This window comes from Chenopodium album, chromosome 1 (genome assembly GCF_948465745.1).
Source record: "Chenopodium album chromosome 1, dcCheAlbu1.1, whole genome shotgun sequence".
Lineage (NCBI taxonomy): Eukaryota > Viridiplantae > Streptophyta > Magnoliopsida > Caryophyllales > Amaranthaceae > Chenopodium > Chenopodium album.
The window spans coordinates 85,791,548-85,805,806 of record NC_137834.1 but is presented as its reverse complement, the minus strand read 5'-3'; the positions used below and the strand labels follow the sequence as shown (position 1 = coordinate 85,805,806).

The 14,259-nt window shown below is 33.4% G+C and overlaps 1 protein-coding gene across 1 annotated transcript; it reads right to left on the bottom strand.

The window, feature by feature from the left end:
• Window positions 1-691: 691 nt before the first annotated feature.
• On the bottom strand, window positions 692-10,594 carry LOC145559921 (ATP-dependent 6-phosphofructokinase 5, chloroplastic-like). Its single transcript, XM_081621200.1, has 13 exons — window positions 10,128-10,594; window positions 7,947-8,037; window positions 7,799-7,872; window positions 7,119-7,230; window positions 5,847-5,942; window positions 5,591-5,692; window positions 5,400-5,474; window positions 4,572-4,712; window positions 4,300-4,416; window positions 4,103-4,207; window positions 3,512-3,592; window positions 2,550-2,678; window positions 692-1,204 (listed from the first exon to the last, which is right to left on the bottom strand). The coding sequence occupies exons 1-13, from the start codon at window positions 10,451-10,453 to the stop codon at window positions 1,037-1,039; spliced, it is 1,617 nt and encodes a 538-aa protein (XP_081477326.1). The 5' UTR covers window positions 10,454-10,594; the 3' UTR covers window positions 692-1,036.
• Between the last annotated feature and the right edge of the window lie 3,665 nt (window positions 10,595-14,259).

The window sequence follows — 14,259 nt, the reverse complement described above, 5'->3', positions numbered from 1 at the left end:
CCCTTTAGGATGTTTGGATGTGAGACGTTTGTTATAAGATACTCCAAACTTTTAAAAGCAAATTGCTAATTTTGATTTTTGAAAAACCTAATAAATGGCTACTCTATGTAACTCCGTATATAACATACAACTTATATTCTTGTACACAAATAATAGCAACTCCGTAACACCTAAAAGTTAACCAGTTAAATAGAGCCTCGATCTTTTTACCATGTAGAAGATTACAAATCAAGCTAAAAAAACATCGTATTCACGAAAAGTTTGCATACTCCAAGCGAATACAAACTTACAAATATAACCAACCGATATACATAGGTTCTATAAACCACCAAATATACTACCTCTGTTAATTATTACATGCAACAAAGGAATATTTTATGTCTCACAAATAATATCCATTTGTTACACAAAATAATTAACGAAGGTAATATATATTGTTTTCTTAATCCTACATCAACAATTACATAATTTATGACAATGATTTCAAGTATTAGTTATTTGTTGTAACAAACAAGACTTGTATGATACTTTATTTTGGACTATTCTACCACAATTTACATTGCAAAAAAGCTTAAATAGGCAATATGCTAGCAGCTAACCTCACACACACCATTGGCAATGTTCATCAATATATGCTGACTTGTACATCGCAAATTTGACAGCAATCAAAGCATTAGATTGATAGCACAACTGCTATAAACTGAGGTTACCACTCCTCTTCATTACGATAAAAAATAATTCAAGATTACAAATGTAACGTACAATGTACACATTCCGTACAATCCATGACCTGGACGGCTGGACCAACACCAAATTGGTCAAAACAACTACGTAGTAGTAAAATTTATTTCTTCGCCTTGAAAAAATTGGCATGAAAAGCTATACTGCAGAAAAATTACATATAAGAGTGTTTAAATCAATCTATCTTATTACCCTAAATGAATATCCACTTTAAATTGTTTCCTCAATAAGTTAGTGTTTCTCCTGAGTCCTGAGACGTGGAAGTTCTGTACGTAAAAAATATGAAATCAATTGTTTAAATAAAATCAGGCTGGCCAGTTGAGGTCAAGCAACGGTGCCACATACGGCTGTTAGGATCCACAAGCCGTGGGTATTTTATGACTTCAGGTATAGGGAAGTAGGCATAATGAGTGTTACACAAACCCACTGTGATTCCACTGAAGCCAGCAAATGCTCCGTGAACCTGCAAAAACCATTTGCTCTTTTCAACTTCAATATTTGGTAGCATATCTAAATTGCAGACCAATATTAACCAGTAAGATGGTGGTAAAAGTCTCTCTGTGGAAAGGGGGGGGGGGGGGGGGAGGAGAGAGGCGGAAATCTGGGATCGAATCCTACATACACCACAGTTATTTGTAGCTCTCTAGTATCTATACAAACCAAAAAAATACCATATTTCTCTGCACTTAACTTTTAGCCATGACCTAGTAACCTTAATTATAAAATATAGCTATATGCTACTAAATTCAAATATCTTCAACTAGTTTATAGAAACAAATGACAAGTATATAAGTTATAACATGAACATCCTATTGAATTTAAAGAGCACAGGAGAAAACAAAAGGCCTTAAAAGCTCAAAACAACTCCAAAATGTTGCTGACTTGAATTTTTGTGTAATGGGTTAGTCTATCGGTTTACATTGTGGTTGCTACCTCTACCAGGACCAGAATGATTATTTCTGCTCGATGGGTCTATATCCACGAACCAAAGCCTGCTGATTTGGGCCCTCAGTATCCCAACTACTAGGGTGCTCTTATGGACATGAACAGGTCATTTGGTACTAAGTCATAGCTTACATACCACCCTAGGTTGAGCCTTATATTAGAAAATAATCCTTGGGTGTAGAAATTACACAAAACCAATCTCTAAGTCCATTTTTCATTCAAACAAACGCCTTTTAATGGATTTATAGATCAACTTTCATTCAAATAAACCCTCTTTTCCATATTGTTTCCTCCGTATTGTAAATCTGGACTTGAGAATGAAAATTAAGGGTACATGTCAAAGGTAACATTAAAATTAAATGTCTGGAAAAGCAATTGGAGGACGATATAGAACATGGGTGAAATGAAAAGGAAAGAGGGGAGGGACACAGTCTTTTTCGCGAACTTTTTAATGGCAATGAATAGAATGCCCAAAAAGACCTCTTCAAACAATACTTAAATGCCATGTAAGGATCTGAATGCTATATTATGGTAATTTAGCTTTATAGCTCAAGATCCTTTCAGCATACTATGATAGTACGACTTTGTCCACGTCATTTATATATTTCCGATGCCATGAACCAACAACATAGGATAAGGACTCAAGCAGTCAAGCTAAACTTAATAAAGCATGATGCTTCAGTTTACAAGCATTCCTTCTGACTTTTTGCTAAAAGTTTAAAATCCTAGCAAGCATTATGTAAAATCTGTATTTATATTAGCAAGTTATAGCTAGTTATATTCCATCCCAGAATCCCACCCCCTCCAACAAAACCAAAATAAGAAATTTGGAATCATAAATGTAGAGGAAAATGAAGACTTACAGCATTTTGCCCTAAAATAGTGCAGAGGATTCCATCTGAGGCATTTGCACGAATTGCACGAAGCATGTAAGTAGGATCAATGTACTTGACATCAGCTGATGTTCCAAGCTCCTTAAAATATTTCTTTATCTAAGGTAAAGCAAATAACATGCAGTTAAGCATAGTATGATACAGAAAGATGATCAATGAAAGTTTTTGTTCAAAGCAACAGGCTACGTATTGTATAAGAAAATTAAAACATTAGAATCCTTTCTAATGTTTTGGGAATTCATGATTGTTATGTATTACCATTAGGATCTAGCCCAAAGAGAGCACTCATTGGTAACCATATCACTAATAAAGCACCAAAACTTCAACAAAGATATCATACAAAATAAATAAGGACACCAACAGTTGTGCATAAGATTCTGCCTAAGCAAGGGTCTGATCAACATATTTTCAACTATAAAGTATAGAAATATGCCCTAATGTTCGTTGTAAATTATAACCGCAAGTAAGCAATTGATATAGTGAAGCACTAAAATGGATACCAAGAGGGAGGAGGAAAGTCGGTTAAACACCCTCATTTTGAGAAAGTCGGTTAAACACCCTCATTTTGAGGAAGTAAGGTTTGAGAACTTGCCACAAGACTTTGTGGTAGGACAGACTTGCAATACTTACCTTTCTCCTTGCAACCTCTTACATCATCAGTATAGCACATGTTATTACATCAGGAAAATGCAACCAAGATTCTATAGCCCCTCAATATTTTGTACTGTAAGTGAAAGCCGATAAACATTCTATTCATCAACCCTCCAGAATACCCAACAAACCCAAGCGGCATATAAATGATTTCGAATTCCAGAGAAGCTCAAACAGACTTCAATTTAACCATTAGATACAAGTGTTTATCAGCAAGGCTTTGAACCTCAAGTTATCTTAGTGGAAAGAAAGAAGTCAAAGGAGAAGAAACCAACACTAACCTCTTGTTGAATATGCACACCAATATCACCAAAGACAGCGTTACCTGATGCATCAGTGGCATTACTTTTCTCAAGAAGATTCTGCATTTAAAAAGAGGAACAAACAATTAGATGTGCTGAATTTTACATTTCTAGGAGTGGCAGATTTCCCCCATCACTAAATAAAATATTCAACTTGCATTAACATACAAAAGGGGGAAAAAAGGAACAATCAGCCAGCAATATTCATAATCTATTTATTTTCTACCCACATATTTTTCTCAGATAAATCCTTCCTTACAACCTCTTGTTCATATTGTTACAGACTTACAGTCATTAATGGACAGAATATTAAGATTCTTCCAGCAAAACTGTTTATGGTCAGTTTCATTGGTACACAATAAACTACAAAGACTCTCTCGTTAGGTTAAAAACCATCAAAAGAAAAACCACAATAAGGGGCTTGAGAAATTCAGCAACTTTAGTAGCTGACAATTGGATCCCTTTTAACGTCAAGGTCAGTCCTTGATATATATCTTGCTAAAGCAAACTATCAATTAGGCTGCAAACGCTCCAACAAATTCAAAATGTAAGGATGGTACGAAAACTCACCAGCGCAGCTCCCTCAGCTACACAGATGACAGCTGATCCCTTTGTATCAAGTAGGTACTCGAGATGCCTCAAAATACCATGCGGCCCATGTATATGAAATGGTACCTTGGATGAATAAAAAGTAACACGCACTTTAGTGATAGGTCAAATCTCAGGAAGTTAGTGTGTAATGCTTAATTTGTAGTTCAACAAGGTACCTCTGGTATCAAGCAAATATCAACTTGGCCACTAGCAAGGGAAGCATGCATTGCTATGAAACCACTGCTTCGACCCATCAATTTTACAAGGCCAACACCACGATAAGCACTATGTGCCTATTAAATGGAGCAGTCAAAAGTAAGATTAAGAAGTATAAACTATGTATGGGTTTAGAAGCCAAATTGTTAACTGTATCCAACTTGTACCACAAATAAGCAACTTGAGAAAGAGATAAACCAGCAAGAGGCTGATTCATGATAAGAGGTCCAACCTCAATGTATGCAGAGTTAATGGCTCTTTGTGCTTCCTCAACAGCTGTATCAAAACCAAAGGTCTTGTCCATAAGCAAAATGTCGTTATCTATAGTCTTTGGCACACCAACAACAGAAACCTTCATTCGTCTTTTTCGGCACTATAGCAAAAGAAGCAAAGAACAAAGTGAGTTCCTCCCTACCTCCCTACACATAACAGACCCACACAGGTGACAGCCTACGAATAAAGTTAAATGGCACAGGTTTATATGTCTTAGTCCTCATATGAATACAAATAAGGTGCTTGAGTTATGAATGTGGACATGAGAGGGAAATCGAAGGCCTGAAGTACTTTCAAATAACCTCATATAGCTTGCTTGTTATCGCAAGCACAAATAATGGAATTAAAGTTTCAATTGACAAAAAAGGAATGTTTGTCAACTACTATATATTATAGAACAATTCCCAAAAGTTATAAACATTCAAAAAAATTGAGAATGATAAATCCCTTCCTAGGAAAACTTTTATAGGACCTAATTTAGCCTTTTTATTTTTTAAAACAAATTTAGCCTTTAATAAACCATTATTAAACAATCAAGGTTGAATGGTGCGAGTAATTACTCTCAATTGTCAATTAGAGTTGGGCGAAGTCTAAGATAGTCTCAAATTAGGTCATTAATTAGCTTAAAGGCAATTTTTTATGATATAAGCCTCAAAAAAATGTAACAGTTGCATAAAAAAAGAAATTGAAGTGGTACATAATAAATAGGTAGTTGACAATTTTTCCTAACAATAGTAAAGGAAAAGGAAAAAGTAAAGTGTTTGGTACAATATGAAGTATCTTAAACCTCGTTATGAATTGCTACTGCACCAGCATGTGTTCCATTTCCACCCAGAACAAAAAGCATATTAGTTCCTCTTTCCTGTAATCAATAAGAAATCAGAGGCATCCTATATCAATCATGGTTTCAAGTAGCCTTTTTACTATTTTCAAATGATGAGATGCAGGAGTGAGCAACAAAAACAAACCTTAACCTACCTCCATACTGTCCACAATTTCTCTGACAGTTGGCCCACCTCGTGAAACTCCTAATAAACTCCCCCCAGAGAGGTGAATGTTCTGAACAACTTTCCGTGATAGCTGAATATAACAGAGAAATGCATCTTACGTCAAGATACATAGACAAAAAAAAAAAAAAAATATTCAATTCGGATGCAAGAAGAACAAATTGTATATTTAGCACTAACATCAAAGTCTATCCAATTGATAAAAGAGGCTGAAAAAGAAGACTTACTGGCATTTCCTTTATGCCCTTGTCTGTAAAACCACGATACCCAAATGGAATGCCTACAATGTTTTTTACACCATATATGTCAAGTGTGATTACAATCTGCACCAAAAAGAAAAATCAGGAGATAAGGAAACTAGAAAAGCTGAGAAACTTATTTACTGCAAAACATTCACAAAAAACTTCTCAAATTATTTGTTTCTTCCATGGGTTAACAATGATGTCTTCAAAATTCGCTATCAATTTACTATATAAAAAATTAATTGTAAACTTAACAAGGGAGTTTATGAGATGTATACTGAGGGGTGCACTGAAATGTGGGCTTAAGGACGTGCAAGGCAATTTAAGTCCAATGTTCTCCCCCCCCCCCCCCCCCTTTTTTTTTGTCTAGGCAAAGGTGATTTCAATGAAGAGCACCCAGGGCGCATTGTCATGCTCCGACTCATTGTCCCCCATGCTAGCGTCATTGGGGTATGGGTGTAATGGCAACATAGGGGCACTAATCAACAACCATGCACTCTAGAGCTTTATTTAATAATAAGCATAAATTCCTAGTATAAACCTAAATGAGGACAACCAACATAAAAATGGGCTGGTTGAGAGCCTAAACAGGATTTAAATGGGCTGAAACTTGAATTTGTCATATGTGTTGGGCTAATGAAGACAATCGTCGAGCTAATTTTCTAAGATGAAGCTTAGAAACTTGATCTAATGCATAGCATAAAGGTTGGTGCTATTCAAAAGGTTCTAGGGTCCTTAAGATCACTTTTGTAGGAATAGAACCTTTTACAAAATTAGAAAATTAGTGGGTAAAAATCTAGAATTTTCTAGGTCTTGTAGCCAGTAGGTTTATAAATAGGCACATCTCATACACACATCCATTCCAACAAACAGTTATACTCTCATCCATAGCAATACAAAGCAGTCCAAAAAAACATAGCTATATAACATATCAAAACCATTAGGTGGATAGATTGCATCCAAAAAAACACTTCAGGGTAAATTTGTAAATAAAATGCAACAAAACAAAAATGAGATAAGGAAATAAAATTAAAAACAAACATAATATTATTTGCTTGATTCAAATTCATACTAAACTATCCTAATACATCCCGTTAAGTGACAAATTCGTGTTATATTCATATCCTCTAAATCCCCAAATCTGAAATCCAAAAATTTCTTATAATCTATATATACAATTATTCACTATAATACAATCAAACTATCATAATACAAATTTCAGGTTTTTTTCCATAAAAATATAGAATTTAAACGAACCTGTCTAATGACATCATTAAGACCCGGACAAAGACCTCCACAAGTAACTATTGCTGCATTCACTTCTTCGGGTCTGAAATATATCTCTTCTCTTGGTCCAGCACGATGTACCCTAAAACAAATTGAATGAAAGACATAATCATTATTTTACTGATATTAATGGAATTCATAATTTGAATACTAAAAACCAATTATTATATAAACAAGTAATTAAACAAAATATATAATATTATTAAAACTCTAAAAAATAACTTAATTTTGTCATAATTCATCTTTACCATAAGAATTGTTGCCTCAAAAATTAATGATAAGAATTGGTGCAAAATATTTATCAAGTTGAACCTACGCCCTTTCACTAATAACATAAATACCTTACCATCTATTTTTGTATTCATTAATTCACCATACAACCATTAGTCACTAATAATCAACTTTGAGTTTTCCCATTTCTTATACTAATTGTATTAAACATCTCTCCAAAGTTTAATTCATTATATCATTTGATTTTGTAGTCATTGTTATTGTATTACTAACCATATATCTATCTCATGACTTTATAATAACAACAATTCTGATTTCTAACTCTCTTAAGATATAAAATACTTAACAACAATTCTAATCTTGTAATATAATGACTTAAGACACTATATTGGCCAAAAACTAAGAAACAATAAAATTACCATTGCTCCACCCAGGTACAATCAGGATCAATGCATTCTGCACCAGCTGAATCTTGCGAGGAATAGCGGATGACCTGAAATTGTTAATATGAAATAATTAGATTCATATATAATTAGACTTTTCTTAAAATCAAGAAATATAATGCACCTTTAACAAAACTCTGTCATTGTTGTTAATGTATCCATTCCATTTCTCATCTGATGGATACCCACCTGCAAAATCTTCACTCACCGGAGACCTTAAAATAAATATTCAAATAAAATATAGTTAATAATGAAAAAGAATGAACAAAATGATCAATAACACTATCCATACAACTATACATCGATTGTAATAATGCAAATATATTAGTCCCTTTCTTAATGTAAAAAAAAACACAACTATCATGTATCTAACACAATATTTTCACTTTCACGCACGTCAATATGTAACTTCAATCATTGTTATTTTTAATTATCAATAATCCAGAAGTTTTTTTTTTTTTTTTTTTTTTTTTTTTTTTAAAGATATTTTGAAGATACATAAAAAAAAACCAAATTTAACAAACCCCATTTGACTTTTTCTAGTATATATAATAGCAAATGTAAGAGTGAAGCATATTAATACTTCATTCTTTTTATTTGGCACGTTTCTTTAATCAAATCAGCTAACGCACAAGTGCAACAATTAATATCTTTAATCATCAATACTTCATTATTTTTAATTGGCACGTTTCTTTTATCAAATCAGCTAATGCACAATTGCAACAATTGATATCTCTAGTCATCAATAAGTAGAAATTATCATTGAGATGATTATAAACGAACAGAGATCCTACATGACTATGTTTTATCATAATCATAGATTTACAAAAGGTAGTCAAATTAAAGTTTGTTGTGTTATAGTAAATAAAAACAAACAAAGAAGCGTCAAAAGTTTTGTAAATTTCACTAGTCATTATCATCCATAAATCCATTCCGTATCTCTCACAAAGTATAAAGCACTAGATTATACTCTCTCCCCGACTCTTTTTGTTCTTTCATTTCCCAATTAGGAAAGTTTACAAAATTCTTCTCATTTCTTTCCATATATGGTAAAAAGTTCCTTCAATTTTCTTTTATTTATTCGGTGTATGCGCCAAATATTTTATAACCTTTTTTCCCTTTTCGGTACAAATTTTTAAACAATTTTCCACTAATTGCTTTTCCTATACATGATTATACATTTTAATTATCATTCTCTTTAATGAAACTCCATATTAATTACCATTTTTTTTTTTTTTGAAAAGTGGGATTATTTAATGTAGTAGAGTATCTAGTACTTTAATGGTTTCTAGCTCATCAAAATTTTCTTTTCTTAATTTACACTCAATTCTAAATGAAAAGAACAAAAAAGGATCGGAGAGAGTAGTAGTTATTCTAGTTAACTACTCTACTTCATTTATAAATACTAAACATGTCATACAACTCATACCTCATTTTAATGAGCCAATTGAAAACGTATAATTGAACTATTAATCCTACATCCCAACAAACATTAAAATTCATGCAGCTGAATAGCTTGCTCTTATAGGAGAATCACAATGTAGCTGACAGCAGTCAACAATAAACCTCATCTTTCATTCTCTTTTATCCAAACCCAACTTCTTCATATCCTTCTTAACTATTTCCATCCAAGTTGGCCTTCCCCGAATTTTTAGATCCCCTCATCCCAATCCTCTACTTTCCTGGCTGATTATCTCAATATCTCCTGATCACTGCCTCACATTCCCAAACAAATGCAATTAGTGATCTCTTATTATATTCCCAATGTCTGCAACTTCAACTGCACTTACTAATACAAAATCCTTCCAAGAACACCCTAGGTGTTGTAACATGCAAATATGCAATCACTCATCCTAACAGTCTAACAAATCCACCTGCCAATTGTGTTCTAAATCCGTCCAAATACCACTCACCTTAGGTCAATTTAATCCCAAATCCTTTCTATATTACAAAATAGTATATGCAACCATTAATTCCGCCTTTCTAATAGCCCCATTAAGCTACTTATTTTCTTTCATAATTCTTACTACTAAGGACATGTTCCGATTTACTGAAAACAACTCAACTGAAAATCAGGAACTGAAACTGAGCGGAGCTGCCTGAACTGAAATTAAGTGGAACAGAAGAGGCCCTAAGTACTAACCAAACAACAACAAACTACTGACACACATAATTCAGTCTACTGCATCTCAAATTCACAAAATAATCAATTTCAACCATATCAAAACCATTAAAAAAAAAAAAATTGATAAATCAAATAATCAAAACAATTCAAAAAAAAATAAAAAAAAATAAAAAGAATTACCGCATTTTAAGGCAAAATGTAGAAGGCCTAGGTTTAAGATCCTTGAAAACATCAGTAAGATGCGGCAAATTAAACCGCTGCTCAAAATCACGCTCATACTTAATCTTCCAATTTGGATCACTCAGATCAATCTCCTCCGGTGGATTCCTACTCTCCGCGCAACCTAACACCGACAAATTCCCGATTTTCCTGACACGTGTCGTTTTCGTCGGAAAATTCAACCGAAACCCTCGGTTTCCGACGCCGGAAAAGAAATTACTCGATTTCGCCGCCGTTGACGGCGGTGGGGTGAAATTGGAGGCGATCGCCGGCGAAATTGTCGCCATTGAAAGTAGAAGGATCGAGAAATTAAGGGGTTAAGGAGTGGAGTAGGAGAGAGAAAGTGAAGAGTTTCGTGAATTAGCGGTGGACGGAGTCGTCATGGGAGAAAGGAGATGCGCCGTCAATTATACGGAGGTGAATGAAAAGGGGGAAAGGGGGAAAGTAGTTGGGTTTTATAAAGTCAACGTGTTTGACTGATTATTGTTTTTGTTACGGAGTACTGTACTTGACAAACGGCTTTGTTTTAGTTCGAGTTCGGTTTGTGTTTGTGACACTTTTTTTTTTAGTGTGTGAGACTTTAGTTTTCTTCTATGCTCACAATGTTGTTGCTTCTTGTGTAGTTGTGTTCTTGCCTTTTTATGTCAAGGGAAAAAAAACTTGCTTCTTGGCATTAAAATGTAAGAAATTAATGTCTTCAGTAATTACTACGGATATAAGAGTGAGGCTATTGGATGACCAATGACCTGGTCATGAGGAGAGAGAAACAACTTTTGGTTTAAAAAATTTGGATGAAAGAAGGATGAGAGATGCTGATGACCTGATCATTGGAATGACCAAGACAAAGCTTTGGTCATGAGTATAATAGTTGACAGGTAGCAAAATACTATTGGAAGGAAATGGGAAAGAGAGAGAAATTGTTATTTGCTATTTCCTATCATGACCAAAGTTATTTTCGGCAACCATTGGGAGTCTTTGGTTATGTGACTTAGTCATGGATGAGTGGAAAGAGAGATAAATTATATAAAAATCCATGACTAAGATTTTTTGGTCATCCATTGGGTATGCTCGGGTGTTCTTTTTAAAGGAACGATGTCATGTGTCACTCTTCAATGTATGTATGCTATGTCACAATGCCACGTCATCATCCAAAATATATGTGACACATAAGCTAACCACTTTATTTAACAAAATAAGATATGCTTTGAACAAAATTCGAACCCATAGTCTCCAATACATATCGGTAATACATATTTATCATCTCAATCAACTATTATTAATGTTTCAAGTTTCACATAATATTATATATTCCTTTCATTTATTAAGTAAATTAGAGGTAGTAGAATTTATTTATTTATTTTTCACAAAATTAGAATATAAATACATATGATGTTAAAAAAAAAAGGCATCTGAGGCAACACCCGAACTACTACACACACGAACTATACAAATAGTCAAACATTATTGTTAAATTAGAGCAAGAAGTACACAAACTAGCAATACGAGGCATCACCTGGGGTATACACTAGTTGAAAGTTAAAACACGTTTATGTTGGAAATTAAAATTGTTGTACAACCAACATGAAAACCTATGCTACCAAGTTGTTAGCACTACACCTACCACAAATACACAACACAACTGCACATATCACATTAGGAATTAAAAACCATTGTACTTGAGCTTGATTAGACATTAGACCTAGCTATTCCTAATTTTTCATGTCATATTATTGACTTATAGCCTTATGGGTAACATGATTGAACCTAATTAGCTCTAATTAGACTTGATTAACTCCAAAACTTATTTCTTAAGGTGATCAGAACACTCCCTTATATAAAATGCCCCTACAATAATACAATGCGAAGTATGTATAAATTATCATTATCAAATAATCACACATAAGGTTTAAATTTATTGCATGAGATTTCAAATAAAGTAAGAATGGTTAAGTTTAAAACCAATTTTCCTCTAAATCACATCTTATTTAATATATAATGCAATGAATAAATGTTTATTCAAAAAATAAAATATTTTATGTAAAAAAGATAGTGACAATTCTAAATTATCTTAATTCTTTTACTTCAAGAAAAATTAAAAAATATTTTAGGAGAAAGAAATTGAGAGCAAGGTACTCCAATAAATCAAGCCCATCAATGGGTCCATGGCCCAAAACATAGACAACATGAGCAAATCTGTTTCAACATTGGCTCAAATACATAGGACATTCACAATTTAAAGCTTCAAACAATAAACATTACATTATATTATATGACATTGATGTATGTATTTGTCAAAACACAGAAACCATGTGCATGTAAATGCATGTGACGCAAGATATATTATGCTTCAAAGGCTGGCCAAACCCATAAAAATCCCTTTGTACAGTTGTATTTTCCTTCAAAGTTAAGTACTCTATCAATTTGCTTCCTCAACTATAACATTATTAGTCCTTAGTCTCATAATTTTCTTCCTAGTTATGATTTTAGCTAGAGATATTTGGCGCCTAAATTTGAATAAATCAAATTTAAATGATGATATAGTTTAAATAAGCCAAACTTTAAGTCATTTTCATTTGATTATTTTCATGCTTCTTTCATGCTCTTAAGTCACATCAATTCTTTGATTCAATTGGTGTATTTAAGTTGTGGTCCAACTAACTAAAAGTTATCCTACAAAAAATACTCATCATATTTGCTAAGCAACAAAATATAATAGCAACAAGATGGAGTTCACAAAGGTGCTCATGTTGTTTTGATCATCATCCTGGTATAATACTATGATAGCTTTCCTCATCTTTTCAACTTTCTACCCTTTGTCTTTTTGTTTCTTTAGTTTATTTGTTGGTTTTTATGTGTTTGTGTATGACGCATGTTTTACTCAATGGCTGAGACGACCACAAAGGTTCTCTAGAGATCATGTTAGGAGAACCACAAGACATGTCTCGTGCATGCGCCGACACAAGAATACCATTTTAGCTCTTTTTAATGAGAGAACTAGATAGTTTTCATTATATTATATTATTATCACATGTTTACTTTGTAATTAGATATCTATAAAGATTACATTATATTTCTGGTAAAACATAACCTTTTATCCGGTTTTATTTTTAACAATCAAAAGGGAGATATTCACTAATATAAAAATAATAGTACGTTCGAATGTAATTGTGTAAACCTCACATTCCTAAATTTTGCATGTGAGCTCCGTAGACTCCTATTTAGCGGAGAATCATTTTGTATAAAGCCCATCATTGTGTAACTCCATGTAATATGTGAAACCTGTATGTGATTACGTTGCATTGTATACACCTAGACTCCTATTTAGTGGAGAATCCACATAGTTGGATAGTCAAATATTTTGTAATTATGGGCCTTTATTTAAATGGTCCCACAACTCCCATGTTAAAATAAAGGCATACTAATCACATCTGATAAAACTAGGTGTTATGATATTAAAAATTAGGTTACACCCCAGTAAAGTTTAACTCACTTTTTTTGTAACTGATGCAGCTTAAGAAGAGTAAATAAAAGCCAAGAAACAAAATAAGGAGATCATCAAAAAAATCAAAGCAAAGACAAAATGCAAAGTCACAAAGGCAACAACATCCAAACATCCCAAGAAGAAATTATCAAGAAAGAACTAGAGATGGACATAGAAAAAGATTTAGAGGGAGAAATCAAAGAAGAGATATATCGGCTCGCGCTCCGCCTTCATCGGCTATACCAACACCAAAGGGACAAGCATGCTTCTCATGAACAAGTACAGAGTAACAAAATCAAGGCATTATCTGAGGTCCACATTAGTATTAAGATGGAAGGAGGGACCAAAGTTGAAATTAAAGAAATTAAGAAGAAACCTTGGGATAACAACAATATTGGTAGGGTTCAACTTGGTAAGAATAATAAATCATCTAAGTTGGATCATAAGAGGTTTGATTGGGCCAATAGTCTTAGATCAGGCCCATTAAAAGCTTGTCATAATATGGGCCGTAAAAAGATACAGATTGGAAAAGAACATCCAAGGAAAGCTTTAAAGGAGAATATGATTGTTGCTAAAAAGCAAGCTAGTGAGCCCATTAAGGGGCGTTTGGTA

Excerpts from the sequence above, each read along its gene's own strand:
- LOC145559921 (XM_081621200.1), bottom strand. The coding sequence starts at position 10,453 with ATGGCGACAATTTCGCCGGCGATCGCCTCCAATTTCACCCCACCGCCG. Across the intron at positions 5,475-5,590 it reads AAATTGTGGACAGTATGGAG|GAAAGAGGAACTAATATGCT; the intron begins GTAGGTTAAGGT and ends TATTGATTACAG. Across the intron at positions 4,208-4,299 it reads ATATTTGCTTGATACCAGAG|GTACCATTTCATATACATGG; the intron begins GTACCTTGTTGA and ends TATTCATCCAAG.